Below are 18,753 nucleotides of genomic sequence, written 5' to 3'. Positions count from 1 at the left end.
AAAAAAAAAAAAACACCTACGTCTCACTAGTCATACATCAAGGTTTCACTGTACTGGACGAACAAACATGAGTTACCTTTCAAAGTTCAATTGTTATGTAATCAGACTAACTGCCAGGTCGAGGATGGGGACAGGGGAAAAAAAAAAAAAAAAAATTTTCTATAATTTTTCTTAATTATGCACTGCAAAAAAAGAGAGCCACATGGGTTACTCTAAAAATCTAAGAAACGTTAAGATGTATCCTCATTTGCCACTCAAAATTATTTTTACTAACCTAAGAAATTACAATATCAATGCCTCGTTTATAATGGGTTTTAATGTTTTTGTCTCGTCACTCTGGCCGGTACAAGGCATCACAATATGGTAAGGGCGTAACATTGCCGTCACACGCTTGAGGTATTCGGCCAATCACAACGCACTGGATAGCTGGCCAATCAGAGCACACCTTGCTTTTCAGACCGATGAGCTTTGTAAAAATTTACGCGTTTCAGAAAGGCGGGGCATAGAGGAGAAACAATAATGTACAGTATGTGGAAAATAATGTGTTTTTTGAACCTTAAACCACATAAACACATTACATTACACCAAATACACAAAATAATGTTCTTTTTAGCAACATCATATGACCCCTTTAAGAAAATGCATTTACAGAAGGCAGTTTATGCCAAAAAATTATAATGTTTAGCTTTTGATTGTTCTGACAATTTTGATGTATATTATCAGCACTTGATAAAAGACTTTACAAAAATCTCGGTCTACTGTTTTTTTTTAATGTTCTGTACTTTTTTTAGGAGTAAACTGTCAGAAAAAATATGCAAAATTGTACCTTTAACATAAGTCAAAACTGTTTTTTATCTTATCTATCCCTAAAGGCTATATATTAGTATTTTGTTGTACTAAAGATACACATGTCCCTAAAAGTAATTTTTGCATTTTTTTCTTACAGTGTACAACCATTCAGTCATTCATTTTTTTCCATTTTGTTCCCTACTTTCACCCACTTCATGTTTTGTAGTCATTAAACACCATAGCACAAACATGTAATTGAATGCCAATAATGAAATTGTACACTGGTTATCAGCATACAAAAGACCTGTACGCTCAAACAAACAAGCCCAAAATCAATACTTTCCAGTGCTGTGATGTCGACATCCTTAGTCACTGGTCTTATGGGGAAGCTGTGTGCTAAACTGGAGTTTACTCACTTCTCAGCGAAAGAGAGAGAGAGGTAGTCTGATGGCAGTAGGCTAAACAAAAGTCCTCTAGCTTATGTCCTGATTCCATTCCCTCTTGTTTCTACTCCTGTTCTAACCTCTGGAGTTAAAAGAGAATGGACTATCTAAAGGAATTGGTCATACTACTGTTAGGCCCGTACCTGATTCTGCTGTGCAGGAGAGTGTCAGGTGAACAGGTGAGTATAAGATCTCTAAAAGACAGGTCTGAAGATATAAAAGATATAATATAATCAAAAAGGTTTGTTACTAGGAAATTATGTTGGGAAACTAGTGCTCTTTACTATGTTAAATATAATTTGCAAGCGTAAAACTGCAGAGGCAATTGTTACCATGCAACTGAATCAACAGAAATTAAAAGGTAAAGGCTAAAGTAGAAAGCACAGATATGAATGAAGATTCTAATAAGTATACTTACTTGCTTGATCCACTTCACACATATATAGTGTATGTAGTGAATGTATACAGTTTATGAAAAACATCTAAGCTCTTTCTTTAATTATATTTTTTTATTTAAAAAAAATCCTGAATCAGTATTGCCATGATAAATGAAATCATTTTGGAATAACAGTTCATGCATCTGCTAACATGTCCAAATTCTACATTTCAAAACATATTACAGAAGACCACAGCACGCATTGTATATTTTGAGCTAAATGGCTGGTTTCCAGCAACTTTAGCTGACAAAGTCGTTGCACGGTTAGCATATTCAACTCTGAATTCGCTGAACCCTGGTTCCACACTTGCCCGGGGCAGCAGTATTTATATTGGCGGCTTGTCTGGGATATCGCAGATGCCTGTGTTTACCTAGCCTTTAGCGAGAGTGCGGGAGATATGTCTCAATGTAATCTGAGCATGCTTGGCTGCTGTATGATTTTTGTTGTGTGATGTCAAAACTGTTCTCTGATTTTTGGGATGACTGAGACAGATATCTGGCAAGGGAGTCATCAATCTCGCACACAGACAGTCCAAATGGACTCCCTTAATGCAGACGAGCGCAAATCTCTCTGACATCACAAGGTGAGTTGACTTGATTCCACTTCGCTTTGTAAATCTCAATTTCTTGGCGCTCAACTGCAGTAGTTGCTCATCGTGTAATGTAATTCAAACATACAGAACATCATAGTGGCAGATTTGATGGTGAGATGTCTTACCTCGCACTTACAGCATTAGATCTTTCTTTGAGTTTCGGACCCTTGACCCAGAGGGGGCCGTCTTTTATGGAGACACCAAAGAAGGACAGGACTGGTTTGTGCTTTCACTGCGTGATGGCATACCTGAAATGCAGATTGGGAAAGCAGACATCTTAGTGAGCGTAAAAGGAGGTCGAAAACTCAATGATGGGGCCTGGCACTTGGTAAATATCATTTCTCTTTTCTAAATCTCTACTGATTTCTCTGAAGCAATTTAAAGCAACAACCCTTTGTATATATGATACTATATACACCAGCTTAAAAGTTTGAGGTCTTTAAGATTTTTTTAAATGTTTTTGAAAGAAGTCTCTTATGCTCACCAAGGCTACATTTATGTGATCAGTGAATATTACAATATAATGTAATATTATTACAATTCAAAATAATTGCTTTCTATTTGAATATATTTTAAATTTTAATTTCCTGTGATTATTCCAGTCTTCAGTGTCACATGAAAACTTCAGTGTCACAAATCAATTCTAATATGCTGATTTGGTGCCCAAGAAACATTTCTTTATATTATCAATGTTTAAAACAGTTGTATTGCTTATTACTTTTGTGGAAACCATAATACTTTTTTTTCACAGGATTTATTGATGAAATGTGATTTGGGATTTATTGATGAAGTGATAAATCTTCTAAGGATTCTTTGTTGGTTTTGGACAGCTGGAGGTGCGCAGTGAGGGCAAATTTGTGGTGCTAGAGGTAAACAACAATGTAGAGCTTATAGTCGGTCTTCATTCTAAACTGGCAGAAGATGAACTAACGGGAAAGATACGTCTTGCTCTTGGTGGCATGCTGGTGGACAAACAAAAGCTCTTCCATCCAGTATGTTTACTTGTATTTTCCATTAATATTTTAACTGAAAAGTGAAAAATAACTAATTATCACTGACAGCATTGACTGACCACATAAAATGTCCTTTTCTTTATTTTATTTCTCAGTTTGAGCCAGAAATGGATGCTTGTATAAGAGGAGGGCATTGGCTAAATCTCAGTACCCCCTGGGATGCAGACTCAACATGGGAACACCAGCACTGCTTCTCTGAGATCAAGAAAGGGAGCTATTTTCCAGGAACTGGAGTGGCTATGTTTAATACATCTGGTGAGCGAAGAATCATGTATGTTTAAACTTGCATCACAGATTAGATGACGTTATTCTTCCATACATATATCACGGCAGATCTTCCTGGACTTAAGACGGAAGAGGCCGGTATCACAGTCGAGATCTTTGGATCCTGGACTGGGACAACGTTGAGTCTCCAAAGCACAGGATTTGAGTATGTTTTGAGAGAGTTAGAAGGGAATAAAGATGTCAAGGTATGTACACAGTAAAAAAAAAAAAAAATCCTATCATTAATGAAATGCTATTGACATTTAAATGATGACCCCACTAATGATTATTACAAAGAAAACTAGAGATTGTTTGTTTAAAAGTACACAGGTCTATTACGAGCAATCTTTCATAACATTTGTTGGTCAAACTTTACAATAAGGTTCCATTTGTTAACATTATATTACTTAACATGAACTAATAATGAAAAATTAAGGACTTATTAATCTTAGTTAACGTTAAACATTTACTAATACTTTATTATAATTCAAAAAGAGTACCTGTTCATATTATTTAATAGTCCTGAGAACAGTTGTATTTTTATGAACTAAAATGAACAAAAATTAAAGGTATAGTTCACCCAAACATGAAAATTGTATCATCATTTACTTACCCCTCATGTTGTTCCAAACCTGTATGAGTTTCTTTCTTATGTCGAGCATAAAAGAAGATATTTTGACGAAGGTTGGTAATCAAACAGTTGATGGTCCCCATTGACTTCAATAGCATTTTTTTTGGCATCCCTACTATGGAAGTCATTGGGGACCACCAACTGTTTGATTCTTCAAAATATCTTCTTTTGTGTTCAACATAAGAAGGAAACTTATACAAATTTGGAACGACATGAGGGTGAGTTAATGATGACAAAATTTTCATTTTTGGATGAACTATTTATTCCTTTAATAAATACTGTAACAAATGCTTTGCTCTACATAAGTAAAGCTTGGTTAATGCATTAACTAATGGGACCCTATTGTGAAGTGCTACCCATTAATCTGCACTGTAACAGGAGGTGCAGTTGGGCCTGAAAGAGGGATCGGAAAGTGTTGCCCCTCCCCATGAACCTGCAACACTTACTTTCACCATACTGAAACATTCACTTGTGGTAAACAGCAAACCAGAGCTTGAAACGGAAAGTCTGGACTTTTTCTCCATGTGGAAAAATGGGATGCTACTGACTTTTGGGGGAGTGCCAGGTAAATTTGCGAGGTGGAAGTAAGCAAGAATTTCCGTGCTCAAGTACATTCTCCAATATTCTCTATGTTCTGTGTTAAATTCTCAATGTTTCGCTTGTATCTGTCAAGTAGACACTATTTTTTGTATTAAACAAATCCTTATATTTCACATCGAACCCTTTTTTTCAGGTGACAGTGAGGAGGCAAAAAATACACATTACCTGCGTGGGTGTCTGGAGAAAATCCTTGTCCAAGGCCAGGTCATTGATCTTGATCGGGCATTGTACAAACACACAGCAGTATCATCTCACAGCTGTCCTACAGAAGCAATGAATGAACTCACTTAATAGAGATACAAGGCATTGATCCTGGCGGGCTAAACTCTAAGATTCTCTTCATGTTCCACACATCTTATATCTGTCATAGGTAGGCCTATTTAAAAAAGCTCAATGTTCAGTTGACCCAAAACCTCCAAAAATTTACTGATGGGCTGTTATGTTCCATTGAGCAATAAAATACATTTGAAATTAAATGGCACATCTTTCCAGTACATTAATGGTTGAAAAAGGTAAATCCCTTTTGTACAAATGCATTTAAAAGGGAATGTTTTTCAATGAACATCTTTTAGTCAACAAAATAAATCAAGATCAATAAAAGATTCATTGTTTCATTGTTGTTTCAAAAATGTATACTCCATGAAGAAAACACAAAAAAATGTGCAGGTCATGTAAAATAAATAAACCAAATAAACAAATTAATTAATTAATTATGGGTTAGTCTGATAATGCATCATATTTCCATATATACATGGAAGTTCATATTTTAAGACTTAAGTTTATGACAGTAATAAGAAAAAATCTATAAATAAATTAAATTTGACTGTGTGTGTGTGTGTGTATGTATATATATACTGAACAAAATTACAAACGCAACACTTTTGTTTTTGCCCCCATTTTTCATGAGCTGAACTAAGACTTTTTCTATGTACACAAAAGGCCTATTTCTCTCAAATATTGTTCACAAATCTGTCTAAATCTGTGTTAGTGAGCACTTCTCCTTTGCCGAGATAATCCATCCACCTCACAGGTGTGGCATATCAAGATGCTGATTAGACAGCATGATTATTGCACAGGTGTGCCTTAGGCTGGCCACAATAAAAGGCCACTCGCCCATTGTTGTGCCATTCATCCACGACCATCACCTCATGTAGGGGAACGTTCTGTGTTTACTGGGAGATTGACATACAACATAAAAACAACAACCAAGGAAAATTTAGCAAATTTGTATCATCTATTCACCATCATGTCATTCCAAGCCCGAATGACTGTCTTTTGTGAAATATACTGAACAAAATTATAAACGCAACACTTTTGTTTTTGCCCCCATTTTTTATGAGCTGAACTCAAAGATCTAAGACTTTTTCTATGTACACAAAAGGCCTATTTCTCTCAAATATTGTTCACAAATCTGTCTAAATCTGTGTTAGTGAGCACTTCTCCTTTGCCGAGATAATCCATCCACCTCACAGGTGTGGCATATCAAGATGCTGATTAGACAGCATGATTATTGCACAGGTGTGCCTTAGGCTGGCCACAATAAAAGGCCACTCTAAAATGTGCAGTTTTACTGTATTGGGGGGTCCGGGGGGGTCCGAAAACCAGTCAGTATCTGGTGTGACCACCATTTGCCTCACGCAGTGCAACACATCTCCTTCGCATAGAGTTGATCAGGTTGTTGATTGTGGCCTGTGGAATGTTGGTCCACTCCTCTTCAATGGCTGTGCGAAGTTGCTGGATATTGGCAGGAACTGGAACACGCTGTCGTATACGCCGATCCAGAGCATCCCAAACATGCTCAATGGGTGACATGTCCGGTGAGTATGCTGGCCATGCAAGAACTGGGATGTTTTCAGCTTCCAGGAATTGTGTACAGATCCTTGCAACATGGGGCCGTGCATTATCATGCTGCAACATGAGGTGATGGTCGTGGATGAATGGCACAACAATGGGCCTCAGGATCTCGTCATGGTATCTCTGTGCATTCAAAATGCCATCAATAAAATGCACCTGTGTTCGTTGTCCATAACATACGCCTGCCCATACCATAACCCCACCGCCACCATGGGCCACTCGATCCACAACGTTGACATCAGCAAACCGCTCACCCACACGACGCCATACACGCTGTCTGCCATCTGCCCTGTACAGTGAAAACCGGGATTCATCCGTGAAGAGAACACCTCTCCAAAGTGCCAGACGCCATCGAATGTGAGCATTTGCCCACTCAAGTCGGTTACGGCGACGAACTGCAGTCAGGTCGAGACCCTGATGAGGACGACGAGCATGCAGATGAGCTTTCCTGAGATGGTTTCTGACAGTTTGTGCAGAAATTCTTTGGTTATGCAAACCGATTGTTGCAGCAGCTGTCTGGGTGGCTGGTCTCAGACGATCTTGGAGGTGAAGATGCTGGATGTGGAGGTCCTGGGCTGGTGTGGTTACACGTGGTCTGCGGTTGTGAGGCCGGTTGGATGTACTGCCAAATTCTCTGAAACGCCTTTGGAGACGGCTTATGGTAGAGAAATGAACATTCAATTCCCGGGCAACAGCTCTGGTGGACATTCCTGCAGTCAGTATGCCAATTGCACGCTCCCTCAAAACTTGCGACATCTGTGGGTGCGATAAATGCGATAAAACTGCACATTTTAGAGTGGCCTTTTATTGTGGCCAGCCTAAGGCACACCTGCATGCTGTCTATGCTGTCTAATCAGCATCTTGATATGCCACACCTGTGAGGTGGATGGATTATCTCGGCAAAGGAGAAGTGCTCACTAACACAGATTTAGACAGATTTGTGAACAATATTTGAGAGAAATAGGCCTTTTGTGTACATAGAAAAAGTCTTAGATCTTTGAGTTCAGCTCATGAAAAATGGGGGCAAATAAGAGGGATCATACAAAATGCATGTTATTGTTTATGTAGTACTGACCTGAATAAGATATTTCACATAAAAGATGTTTACATATAGTCAACAAAATAATATTAGTTAAATAATAGTTTAATTTATAAAAATGACCCCATTCAAAAGTTTATATACACTAGATTCTTAATACTGTGTTCTTACCTGAATGATCCACAGCTGTGTTTTTTTTTTTTTTTTGGTTATTTGTTTGTTTGTTTGTTTAGTGATAGTTGTTCATGAGCCCCTTGTTTGTCCTGAACAGTTAAACTGCCTGCTGTTCTTCAGAAAAATCCTTAAGGTCCCACAAATTATTTCCCCCCCCCAGCATTTTTGTTCATTTGAACCCTTTCCAACAATGACTGTATGATTTTAAGATCCATATTTTCAAACTGGGGACAACTAAGGGACTCATAAGCAACTATTACAGAAGGTTCAAACGCTCACTGATGCTCCAGAAGGAAAAACCATTCATTAAGAACTGGGAGGTGAAAACTTTTTGAACTTGAAGATCAGGTTAAATTGAACTTATTTTGTCTTCTGGAAAACATGTAACTATCTTCTGTAGCCTCTGATAGGCAATCCTAAATATATATATGATATTTAGGCAAAATAAGAAAAATGTACACATCTCCATTCTGTTCAAAAGTTTTCACCTTTGTAAACTTTTGACCTCAACTATAACAATAAATCAACCCCTGGAACAATTTTATTTATTGATTTATTTAAAAAGACATTTTAAACGTAATCTTTATGCTAAATAAATAAACTCAAAGAACACAAAAAGTTTAATAAACACCCATCTAATGTTTTTGGCTACATGAGCTTCATTGTTGTTATGCAGGTTTATCAGTAATCCACTGCCATCTAGAGGACTTTTTCAACACAGTTTCCACAAATTTAAAATTGGGTTATTTTTTAATTTCAGTAATAGATTAATCAGTTTTCTGTTTAAATTTCCTTAGAAAATACTCGGTTTTAAGCAATTCCCAAGTACAGGTCTTGATAGAGATTGTTAAAATCGTTAACGTTATATAATTGAGTTCTTCGTGTGTGAGAGGGTTGTTTAATTCATCACTAACTTCATTTGTGATGTTGTAAACTGTGACGTTTGAGTATTTATTTGTCTGTATACTCACATATTACCTACCTCCAGCACATTTATCCAGTTTTATCGGCTCGTGCGCGTTTGCTGTATTCTATTTACACACTCAAGAATCAGTGCACTGATATTTATTTATGCCGACCAATATACCCAGAGCCAATGGCGAGTTGCCCACAAGCGACTCTCCCCTGTCGCAAAACGACGCTCGCTGTCGTGCATCGCGCCGCCCGTGCGAAGATGGCGGCTGAGCTGCATCCGCGCAGCGGAAAACTGATCGGTTTGTCGAACTCCAACCGAACCGCTCAACGGAATCAGCCGGTACAGGAATTCAACCACGGCCTGGTCCTGAGTCGGGAGCCGCTGCGGGACCGAGATGTCTTCACTGTCCGCATCGACAAGAAGGTAAACAAGAATGTCCCACCAGAGAGAGAGAGAGAGAGAGAGAGGGAGAGAGAAATCGAGAGAAGGGTGGGAGTGTGTCAGATCGTCTGCAGTGGTTCACTGTCAGAGCTTATTCATAGGTCATGCGTGGTGTTAGGTGTGTGGATGTCTCAGGACGTGCGTGTGCTGCGGCTTTTGCGGTCATCTGTCATGGTTTGTCAGTGCTGTTGATGTTTGGATGCTGGTCTGCTTGGCTATTCCTGGACTGTCATTCCATGCGATTCCATCACTATCAGATGAATCTCATCTGATCACAACAGTCTGCATATACACAGAATATTTTTGTGAAATACTACTATATTATGTTAAATTGGAAGCTCATGTAAACATGTACACACACCGTGTGTTGTGTCCTTAGCTTAGCTGCTGGTTTTGATTCATTCTAGTGAATCGATTCTTTTGAATTCACTGATTAGTTAAGTGACCCTTTCTGCAGGTTATATCAAGTGACTGTCTTTTCGCGTGTCGTGAGTCATTAAATCATGCAGTCAGGTGATTCGTTCAAAAACAAGATGACCAAAGCAAGCATAGCATGGTCCTAGAGAATAACGGGAAGGTTGTTTCCTGTGACCAGAGGGAGGCCTGCTCATTTTGGACTGTGGGAGAAGGGAACCACACAAAAATGTTGTCTCAGGCTTCATGAATTGTAGTAGTGGTCCTGAAATTATGATGTTTACAAATCTATGAATAGAAGGATTGCATAAGCATCAAACACATCTTCCCTACAAATTATAATCAAATTAATATTTTCATTTTTCTTCTCCTTTTTGACAGTTCACAAAATCAAAGACAACAGCTGCCTAGATGCATAGTATTTATTATTTACATAATAATCATGCCTTTTTCAGCTTGCGCATGATCAACTGGTATCTCAATTTTCTTAACAGCATGTGTTTTTCAAAAAAACGTCTTCAAAATTCACATTTGAGGTGTTCGTAATGTTGTACAATGAGAAGTTGTTGCCTGTATGCAGATGCTCATTGTCATAACATACTGCTTGTTAGCCTCACATCAACCTTGAAGCCATTAAAGAGTTTAAATCAAACTGTAATATCTTACAAGTCACACATAATGAAGAAAAGTTTATTCTTTGACATTCTCAGCTCTCAGATTCTAGTCAGTCAGTTTTTTTCCGCACATTTAAAGGCTGATAGACAGTCAGCTGATTCATGTAAACATGCTTGACCTTTCTTACCTACGAAATTCTACTTTTATCTCTGTTAATGCATTTCAATAGATAGCTGAGCAGCATTTAGTTCATATCGGTAGTCTGTACTGTTGTCTATGGATTTTTAATTAAGAGTGACCTTGCTGTCTGCTCACGTACCATATGGCTTTACAGCAGGGCATCTCTCACACTGCCGCTGCTACTTCTATTTGCTTTTTGCAGTGTATAAGCTGTGATTTTAATAGTGAATATAATAATGCCATGGGTGATTTAATGATTATTCAAGGGCATAAGAAGGCAACCAATTATCACTTCATCTGAGGTAAGATGAACCACTGGGAATTAGGGCTGCACGATAAATCGAATGCGATATTTAATGTTCATATATGAACATGGTTTAGCGCAGCTTGTCAGTGAACAACGGCTCTGTGTAGTAAATGCTGCTCCATGTGAAAGCCCGCACGTGATGGAGATTTACCGCTGATTACAGAACCGGCTTTACTAACAAGATGCGCATTAAATATAGCATGCGATTTATCGTGCAGCCCTACTGGGAATGGTTTTGACCACCAAAGCAGGATAATGTTGTTATATATTAAAACCCTGTTTTATCATACCCTGTCAGTGTATGATAATTGAATTGATCATGTTACTGTGAACAGACAAGAGTGCATTTCAGAAAGATTTCTGAAAAAAGAAGTTCAAACAAAGCAACACAATGGGTCTCATTCACTAAGCGTCTGAAAATGCGCGTGCAAGCAAATTATGATTCACAGAAAAAATGTAGGAACAACCGAAACCGCACTTAAGGAAAAAGCACATTGGAAATCACATTCTTTAGTAGTTAATTAGTTTGTGACTGTAAAAGAGTTTGTTCTGTATAGTATGAATTTATGGATGTTGTCATTGTCATGTGACAGTTGCATTGCTTCACTGCGGTTCACAAATCCTCTCCCATGGCTTCATGGGATAGTAAAGTGTCCATGGAATGTGCACTTCAGAATCTCACCCAAACTACTAGTATGTCATCTGGGAACTTTTCGCCTACTGCTTTATGAATACTGTAAATTTGGACATACTACTCTTTTCACATACTGTTTTTCGCCTACTATATTGTCAGGAAGAATGCGATTTCGGATTAAGACATACTCGGGGGTTTATTATCATGTTAGGATGCAGGGCCGGCCCCCCCAGATTCTCCTTGTGCCCCCCCCAAAAATGTCCAGCCAAAAAAAATTAATAAAAAATAAATAGAAAATAAGCATTAAACACTTATTATTTGTACTATCTAAATAAGGATCAGTCACTTTGTTCAAAGGAAAAATGGACAATTACGCACATAATGACATTTGAACTCATAGCCACAAAATCGTATTATAAATAATAATAAAAAGCTAACCGTAACATCCAAGCAGAAAACACAACAGTGCATTTCTGTTCAGTGAAGTATAAAATTGCCTTTATTACAATCACAATCACCTGCTTGCCTGTAACCCTACTTAGTATATCCTATTTTTTTTTTTATTATCTGTATACAGGATTTGGTGTTCGTCCATAAGCCGCATTAAGAGTTTTCTTTATAATGGTTTTCTATAGTAAGAAAATGCTTGCAATTCAGCGCGTTGCCTTTATATTCTAGGCTCATCTGCTTGTTAAGTACATATTTTTAATAAACATACCGAAATTTGGGCTTTTTATATGATTGTCTTCGTCCATATAGCTAAGCCACATTAAGTGTTTTATTTAAGCTAACGGTTTTCTATGAGGGAGATGGCAATGCTTAATGTGAAACTTTAACCGTTTGCGCTCATTCTGGGCTATTGTTTGTCTGTAAATAGGCTATTTATAAATAAGCTGTGCTGCACCTGCAGGACTTGCACGTCCATGTCTGTCAACGAACATTTCCATCAGTAATTTCGTTAACAAATTATATATAATTGATAATTATATATAATTTGTTGTACATATCCATTCATATGTGTAAATAGTAATAATAATAACAATAATAATAATAATAACGGAATAAGCAGGCTAATCAGCCCAAATTGTAATGTTTTTAATAAAGGTGTGTATTCTGTAGCATAATGTTAACAGAGAAATTAGATCTTGCTATTAAGAACTTTTGGGACTACAACTTTGCGCTGTGGATCGCCGGATCGGCTTCACCGTGGACGAAGCGGAGTCCAGCCCGGAGTCGTCACATGTGGTTGCTGCAAGCCCGCCGGCCGCGCCGTTCTCAAGCCCACCGCCTCTGCTCACTCTAACCCTCCCGCCGTTCCTCACGCTAGCCCCCGGCCTCTGCTCACTGTAGGCCGCCGCCGCTCACTCTAGGCCACCGTGTGTGACGCTGTATAATATTATATTATAATATTATATATGCAGTATTATACAAAAAAATATGTATTGTATTTATAAATGAGGACATTCATAAATGTCGTGTAATGGAGGTTTTCACAGCTTTGATAAGTGAAAGTGAAAGTGAAAAGTGAAAGTGACGTGACATGTGGCCAAATATGGTGACCCATACTCGGAATTAGTGCTCTGCCTTTATCCCATCCAAAGTGCACACACACACACCCGGAGCAGTGGATGTGATTCGCTTGATTCGCTTAATATTGTCTACACATATTTAACATATATTTAACATTTCTGCACTCACACAGACACAAAATGCAAGACTGAAAATTGAGTAAATAAAAGTAAACTATGAATATATTACCCTAGAAAGTGCTGCCCTACCACAATTTCTGATTGCCCCCCCAGTCCAGCGAGCCTAGTTAGGCCTGTTAGGATGACATTTTATACGTGGGTATTTCATCTTTAATATATTTAATAATTTACAGTGAAAAGGTAAGGAAAGCTTGCATTATCGTTTGAGCTGTGAAGATGAGAGGTCTGTAATCTGGGTCTGTCTTAAAATGTTTATTGTGTTTGAACTGCTTTTGAGGATGGCACACTTGGCATTGCTTGAGGATCTTGCTTCGCATGCTGTCAGGCAAGAGCGTTTTTAGTCATATGTTTCCTGAGAGTGAATAAAGGGAACATCATCACTTATGTAGAATACTCCAAATTTATTCAAATTAAAACAAGGTTAAGAACAAATTCATGTGCTTATGCACATGTTGTGAATTAAGTGTTGTAATTTTTAGTGAGACGTGTGCGTACAAATGCGAAATAATCCATGCAATTACTAGTAATTGTGACCCAATAATCTAATTTTTATTCAAATCATGATACTGACATAGTTATCATTTACATTTATAATTTGATTCTGTATATTTTTGTTATGCTTTTAACATCATCTTGCATCCAGTCAGCTCCTACACAAAATGTTTTCAGGAGAGAAAATGTTTTAGTCAGATTTGGTCGAATAAAATTCAGCCTAAACAATTTTACGATAGTCTGCGCCTAATGTTTAAAATAAATGATTTTCAGTTTTTGAAGCTTGAGAAAGGAAGTGCACAGCAAAACAATTTTATTCCTATTGTTCCCTGATATTATTCCAGTTTCCTGTATTTTTTCAGTCTTACTGTTTCCTCATTTCTAGACAGAGGGGAAAAAGACAATGGACAGATTACTGGTCACTTATGTAACCAGATTAGAGAAATAACTTTATCACATTCAGTGCCGCCTGTCCCTCTCCTCAGCCTGCCTTAACCCAGATACACACGGTACTGCTGCACTGACAGCCTACATACCATCCACATAAATAGAGGTCGACCGCTTGACTTTTGGCATTTTTTAATTAATCGGCATCGGCCGATTGTGCTGCAAATTAGGCAGATTTATAGGCAGGCGCATATGCGGGCAGCTAAGCGTTGTTGCGGAACCCCGGAGAATCTCTCTCTGGCTGCGTGAGACAGAGCAGCTCACACTCTGCAGCCGCTTCTTGTTCGCACACAGCTTCAGCTAATGATGGCAGGGCAAAACAGACCGTTTCGAAAGCGTAATTACGTTTTATCCTACTAGAATTGATGCCGGAACGTTATCATATTCATAAGTGCAAGTCATTTGCATGTGAAAGTAGAAACATATGCAATTCAGACGAAACTTCTGGGCTGATTATAACTTGCACGATAACTTTCCTCATGAAATGTGTGTGTGGGTCCAACAATAGCCTCCACGATGTCATCGCTCGTGGCCAGCACACTCTTAAAGGGGTCCTATTATGCTCTTTTACAAAGTCTTGATTTTGTTTTGGGGGTGTACTAGAACATGCTCTCATGCTTGGTGGTTCGAAAAACGCATTATTTTTCACATAATTTACATTATTACAATACCTTTCTCCCCAGCCTGGCACAAACGGCTCGATTAGTTCTGGGTTTTAATGAAGGCCCGCCTTTCGAAAAAAACGAAAATGTATCTTTGAAAAGAACCGACCGTCTTCAGAAAAGCTTCTATGTCATTTTCATTTAGTCTTTCCTGTAATGCCTGATAAAGTAGCACTTATTTGATTACAGCTGTTACCGGGGAAACCGCTATATCTCCGCTCCAACAGCGCCTCTTGCTGGCAGAGAATGAATTTGCATTTGCAAGTCTGTGAGAAACACTGGTGTCCGTCAGCAAACATAAACAAAAAGCATGCTTCAGAACTGTTTTGAGAAGGTGCTTAAGTTTTGAGCCATGTATTATTACTCTAAATTGGGCTACTACTACTATTACTATCTTGTATCCTGCAATAATCATTTACTCAAACTCACTTTTATGAGAGATGAAGGGGAAGAAGAAAAAAAAAGAAAATCGGCCAAAAAATCGGCATCATATATCGGCCATCGGCTGCCCTGATTTCTAAATATCGGCATCGGCCAGTGAAAAACCCATATCGGTCGACCTCTACACATAAAGACATTTGAGGAATGCAGTGATTATGCAAAAGCTAGAGACAACATTTCAGTGTGTGAGATAGAGATCTGTTTAACTGAATGTTTTGAGTTTAGCTCAATCAGTGGCACCTGTGGCATGATGTTAGTTACCAATGAAAATAATTTTAATTCTGCCCTCGAGGAATGGTCATATGAATGGCTTGCACTTGAAATGGAAGTCTGTTGGACAAAGCTATGTCCTCGAGTAAACATTAAAATATTGTTTTGAACGTATAGCAAGTAGCTAAAAGACTTGCCTGTGTTGACTCTGAAATGCTCATATGTGCGAGAGCATACCAGAATTGTATCTCCTGTAATACAATTTTGAAGAGAATTAATATGTAATTGATATCATTGTAATTATTATTAATTTATAATTTTCATGTTTTTGGTTTGAGTGTCTTCTCTGTAGACTTCAATTGTGGATTACTGTAAATGTGATTTATCTCATTACCCCCCCATACACATATATACATACACACTACCACTCAAAAATATTTGAAAGAAATCTCTTTAAATGCTCACCAAGGCTGCATTTATTTGATTAAAAATACAGTAAAAACAGTAATATTGTGAAATTATATTACAGTAAAAAGGCATTGTTTTCAAGTGCAATTTATTCCAGTGATGGCAAAGCTGAATTTTCAGCAGCCATTACTCCAGGCTTCAGTGTCACATAATCATTCAGAAATCATTCTAATAATCTTTTGTAATATTATACATGTATTTAATGTATCCTTGCTAAATATAAGTAAACATTAACAAAAAAAAAAAACGTACTAAACCCAAACATTGAGTATATATATTATACATTAAAGGTAATAGGCCTAATAATTTACCTTTAAAATTATTTTTATTAGACACAGAAAGTTATTGAGAAAGACCATAATATGTTGCAAGCCTGGCTTGAACTTGTGGCACTCATTTGAGCACCATGGCTCACCATGTACCATGGTTCTGAGACTTCTGAGATTATTTATAAAGAGTCGTAAAGGGATTGACTAACTGACTAAGACTAACATTTCTATTCCCTTTGATCCAGGTGAACTCGTGGAGCGGTTCTATAGAGATCGGAGTGACTGCGCTGGACCCAGCCGGTCTGGAATTTCCCAGCAGTGCCACAGGCCTGAAGGGGGGCTCGTGGATCGTGTCCGGCTGCTCTGTGCTAAAGGACAGCCGCTCAGTCCTGGAGGAGTACGGTCGCGACCTGGACCAGCTGGGGGAAGGGGACCGTGTGGGGATCCAGCGGAATGGGAAAGGAGAGCTGCATCTGTGGGTGAACGGGCAGGACTGTGGCACGGCGGCAAGTGGACTTCCTTCCCGTTTATGGGCCGTGGTGGACCTCTATGGGAAGTGTACCCAAGTGACTGTGGTAAGCTGTGAACCCCCACCTGAAATGGATGGTGAAGAGGTGGAGGATGAGATTGTGTCGACGCAAGCGGTGTCCATAATGGCAGATGCTTGCCGTAGCCACGATGATAGGGCTGGAGCTATCATGCTGTCTGCAGCTGGTGCTACAACGACCATGATGAATGGATCAGCAGAGGAAGGTAAAACTTGACCACAAAGTATAGAGAGATGGGAAGGATTTCAAGTAGTTGGGTCAGTAACATGATGCTCGTATCTATTATTTATTTAACAAAAACTTGAAAAGAAGACCTTATTAAGTAGCTTGGTATAATTGTTCATTATTATTTCTTATATTAATAAACTGCTTATTGATATTTGAAAAATATAAGTCATGTGGTGCTTTGAAACAAGCAGAAATATGCATTCTGACTCCCGAAAAGATTAATAATATTTATTAATTGTGACCTTGGACCACAAAACCAGGCATAAAGGTAAATTTTTTTAAATTGAGATTTATACATCATCTGAAAGCTAAATTTCCATTGATGTATGGTTTGTTAGGATAGGACCATATTTGGCTGAGATACAACTATTTGAAAATCTGGATTCTGAGGGTGCAAAAAAATCAAAATAATGAGAAAATTGCCTTTAAAGTTGTACAAATGAAGTTCTTAGCAATACATATTACAAATCAAAAATTAAGTTTTGATATATTTACGGTAGGAATCTACAAAATATCTTCATGGAACATGATCTTTACTTAATATCCTAATGATTGCATAAAAGAAAAATTGATAATTTAATTTTACATACAATGTATTGTTACCTATTTCTACAAATATACCCATGCTACTTATGACTGATTTTGTGGTCCAGGGTCACAATTAATAATTCATGAACCTTTTTTAAAAAATTCTATTTCATTTTTTTTATATTTAAAAACGTTTCGAAAATAATAATTAAGATTACATTTGCATTTAAGTGTACATTTGCATGTATTCCAGGTGTAAGCAAAATGTTACACTTTACTTGATGGTTATACCTTGGGCTGGGCGATTTTTCCGATTAATTCGAATTTAATGTTTTGCCACGATTTTAATTGTTAGAAATCGAGGAATCGCAATTTTGAATAGAAATATTACCAAATGTTAGTATTAGACACTTTGACAATATGCCGGTGATAACAGTAAAGAGAAAAGAACGATCCAACCGCATGTCGGGGCACGTGATTAACCGCTCACGTGTGACGCGCTCATATAGGCGCCCTTCACACAGAACGCGCTTTTGTGTTGACAAAGATGCGACGCGGGCAGTGGAATAGGTAAAACATGCAAGAAGATGGGAGTGAACTTATTTTAACTTCAGCGCCGCGTTTTTAGAATGCCGTTTCATGCATGAGACGCTGCAAGAGATGCGAGTGCAACAGTCAAACGCGTCCATGTTTAGAAGACACAATGGAAAAGCAGCGTAATTAGGGTGACCATATTTTAGTCTTCTAAAAAGAGGACAGTAGGGGGCGGGGACAAGGGCGGGACTTCACCTAACAGTAGGCCTATACGTACCAAGTTTTTTTTGTTTGTTTGCTTATTTTGTTTTTATAATAAATAAAAAGATAACAAGTAGAAAGAATAGAAAAAGAATAGGGAATGCTAGTGTTAGAGGGTCATTTTTAAATAAAAACAAAAGTCAATAGAACAGAAAAAGAATAGATAATGCTACTGTTAGAAAGTCATTATTTATAATAAATTTTAAAAAATAAGTAGAAAGAATAGAGAAAGAATATAGAATGCTAGTGTTAGAGGCTCTTTATTTCTTTATAAATAAAAGTAGTTAGAATAGAAATAGAATATACAGTGCAAATGTTAGAGGGTCAAGTTTTTTAATTAAAAACAAGCAGATAAAATTAGAAGTAGCATTAGAATAGAGAGTGCTAGAGTTAGAGGGTCAAATTAAGATGAAAGATGTGTTTTCAGCCGTTTTTTGAAAATGATTAAGGACTTGCTTGGTTTGAGCTGGGCAGGTCATTCCACCAGGAGGGAACAGTTAATGTAGAAGTCCTTGAAAGTTTTATCATAGGTAGAATGCAAAATGTTTCAATACAAGCATTTCAGTCAAATGTAATTTATGCAATATTTCAAACCTTAAACCCACTTGGGAAA

General features: G+C 37.8%; 2 protein-coding genes across 2 annotated transcripts in view; both read left to right on the top strand.

Annotated features, from left to right (window-relative positions):
- Positions 1–1,188: 1,188 nt before the first annotated feature.
- On the top strand, positions 1,189–5,157 carry LOC107733473 (sex hormone-binding globulin-like). Its single transcript, XM_016545104.1, has 8 exons — positions 1,189–1,411; positions 2,161–2,252; positions 2,400–2,589; positions 3,092–3,253; positions 3,370–3,529; positions 3,608–3,744; positions 4,548–4,734; positions 4,903–5,157. The coding sequence occupies exons 1-8, from the start codon at positions 1,331–1,333 to the stop codon at positions 5,058–5,060; spliced, it is 1,167 nt and encodes a 388-aa protein (XP_016400590.1). The 5' UTR covers positions 1,189–1,330; the 3' UTR covers positions 5,061–5,157.
- Positions 5,158–8,998: 3,841 nt separating this feature from the next.
- The window catches only part of LOC107733461 (neuralized-like protein 4), a 36,571-nt gene continuing 26,816 nt past the window's right edge, over positions 8,999–18,753 (top strand). The window contains exons 1-2 of the mRNA XM_016545077.1: positions 8,999–9,175; positions 16,287–16,794. Of these exons, the coding sequence (XP_016400563.1) occupies positions 9,011–9,175; positions 16,287–16,794 (673 nt within the window). The 5' untranslated portion in view covers positions 8,999–9,010. The remainder of the gene's footprint in view (positions 9,176–16,286; positions 16,795–18,753) is intronic.

The sequence above is a fragment of the Sinocyclocheilus rhinocerous genome, unplaced genomic scaffold (genome assembly GCF_001515625.1).
Source record: "Sinocyclocheilus rhinocerous isolate Xijiao unplaced genomic scaffold, SAMN03320098_v1.1 scaffold2385, whole genome shotgun sequence".
Taxonomy (NCBI): domain Eukaryota; kingdom Metazoa; phylum Chordata; class Actinopteri; order Cypriniformes; family Cyprinidae; genus Sinocyclocheilus; species Sinocyclocheilus rhinocerous.
Note: the sequence above shows the minus strand (reverse complement) of the source record. Positions and strands in the feature narration are given on the sequence as shown.

Coding starts and splice junctions, on each gene's coding strand:
- LOC107733473 (XM_016545104.1), top strand. CDS start 1,331: ATGGACTATCTAAAGGAATTGGTCATACTACTGTTAGGCCCGTACCTG. Junction 3,530..3,607: donor GGCTATGTTTAATACATCTG/GTGAGCGAAGAA, acceptor ATATCACGGCAG/ATCTTCCTGGACTTAAGACG. Junction 4,735..4,902: donor GACTTTTGGGGGAGTGCCAG/GTAAATTTGCGA, acceptor CCTTTTTTTCAG/GTGACAGTGAGGAGGCAAAA.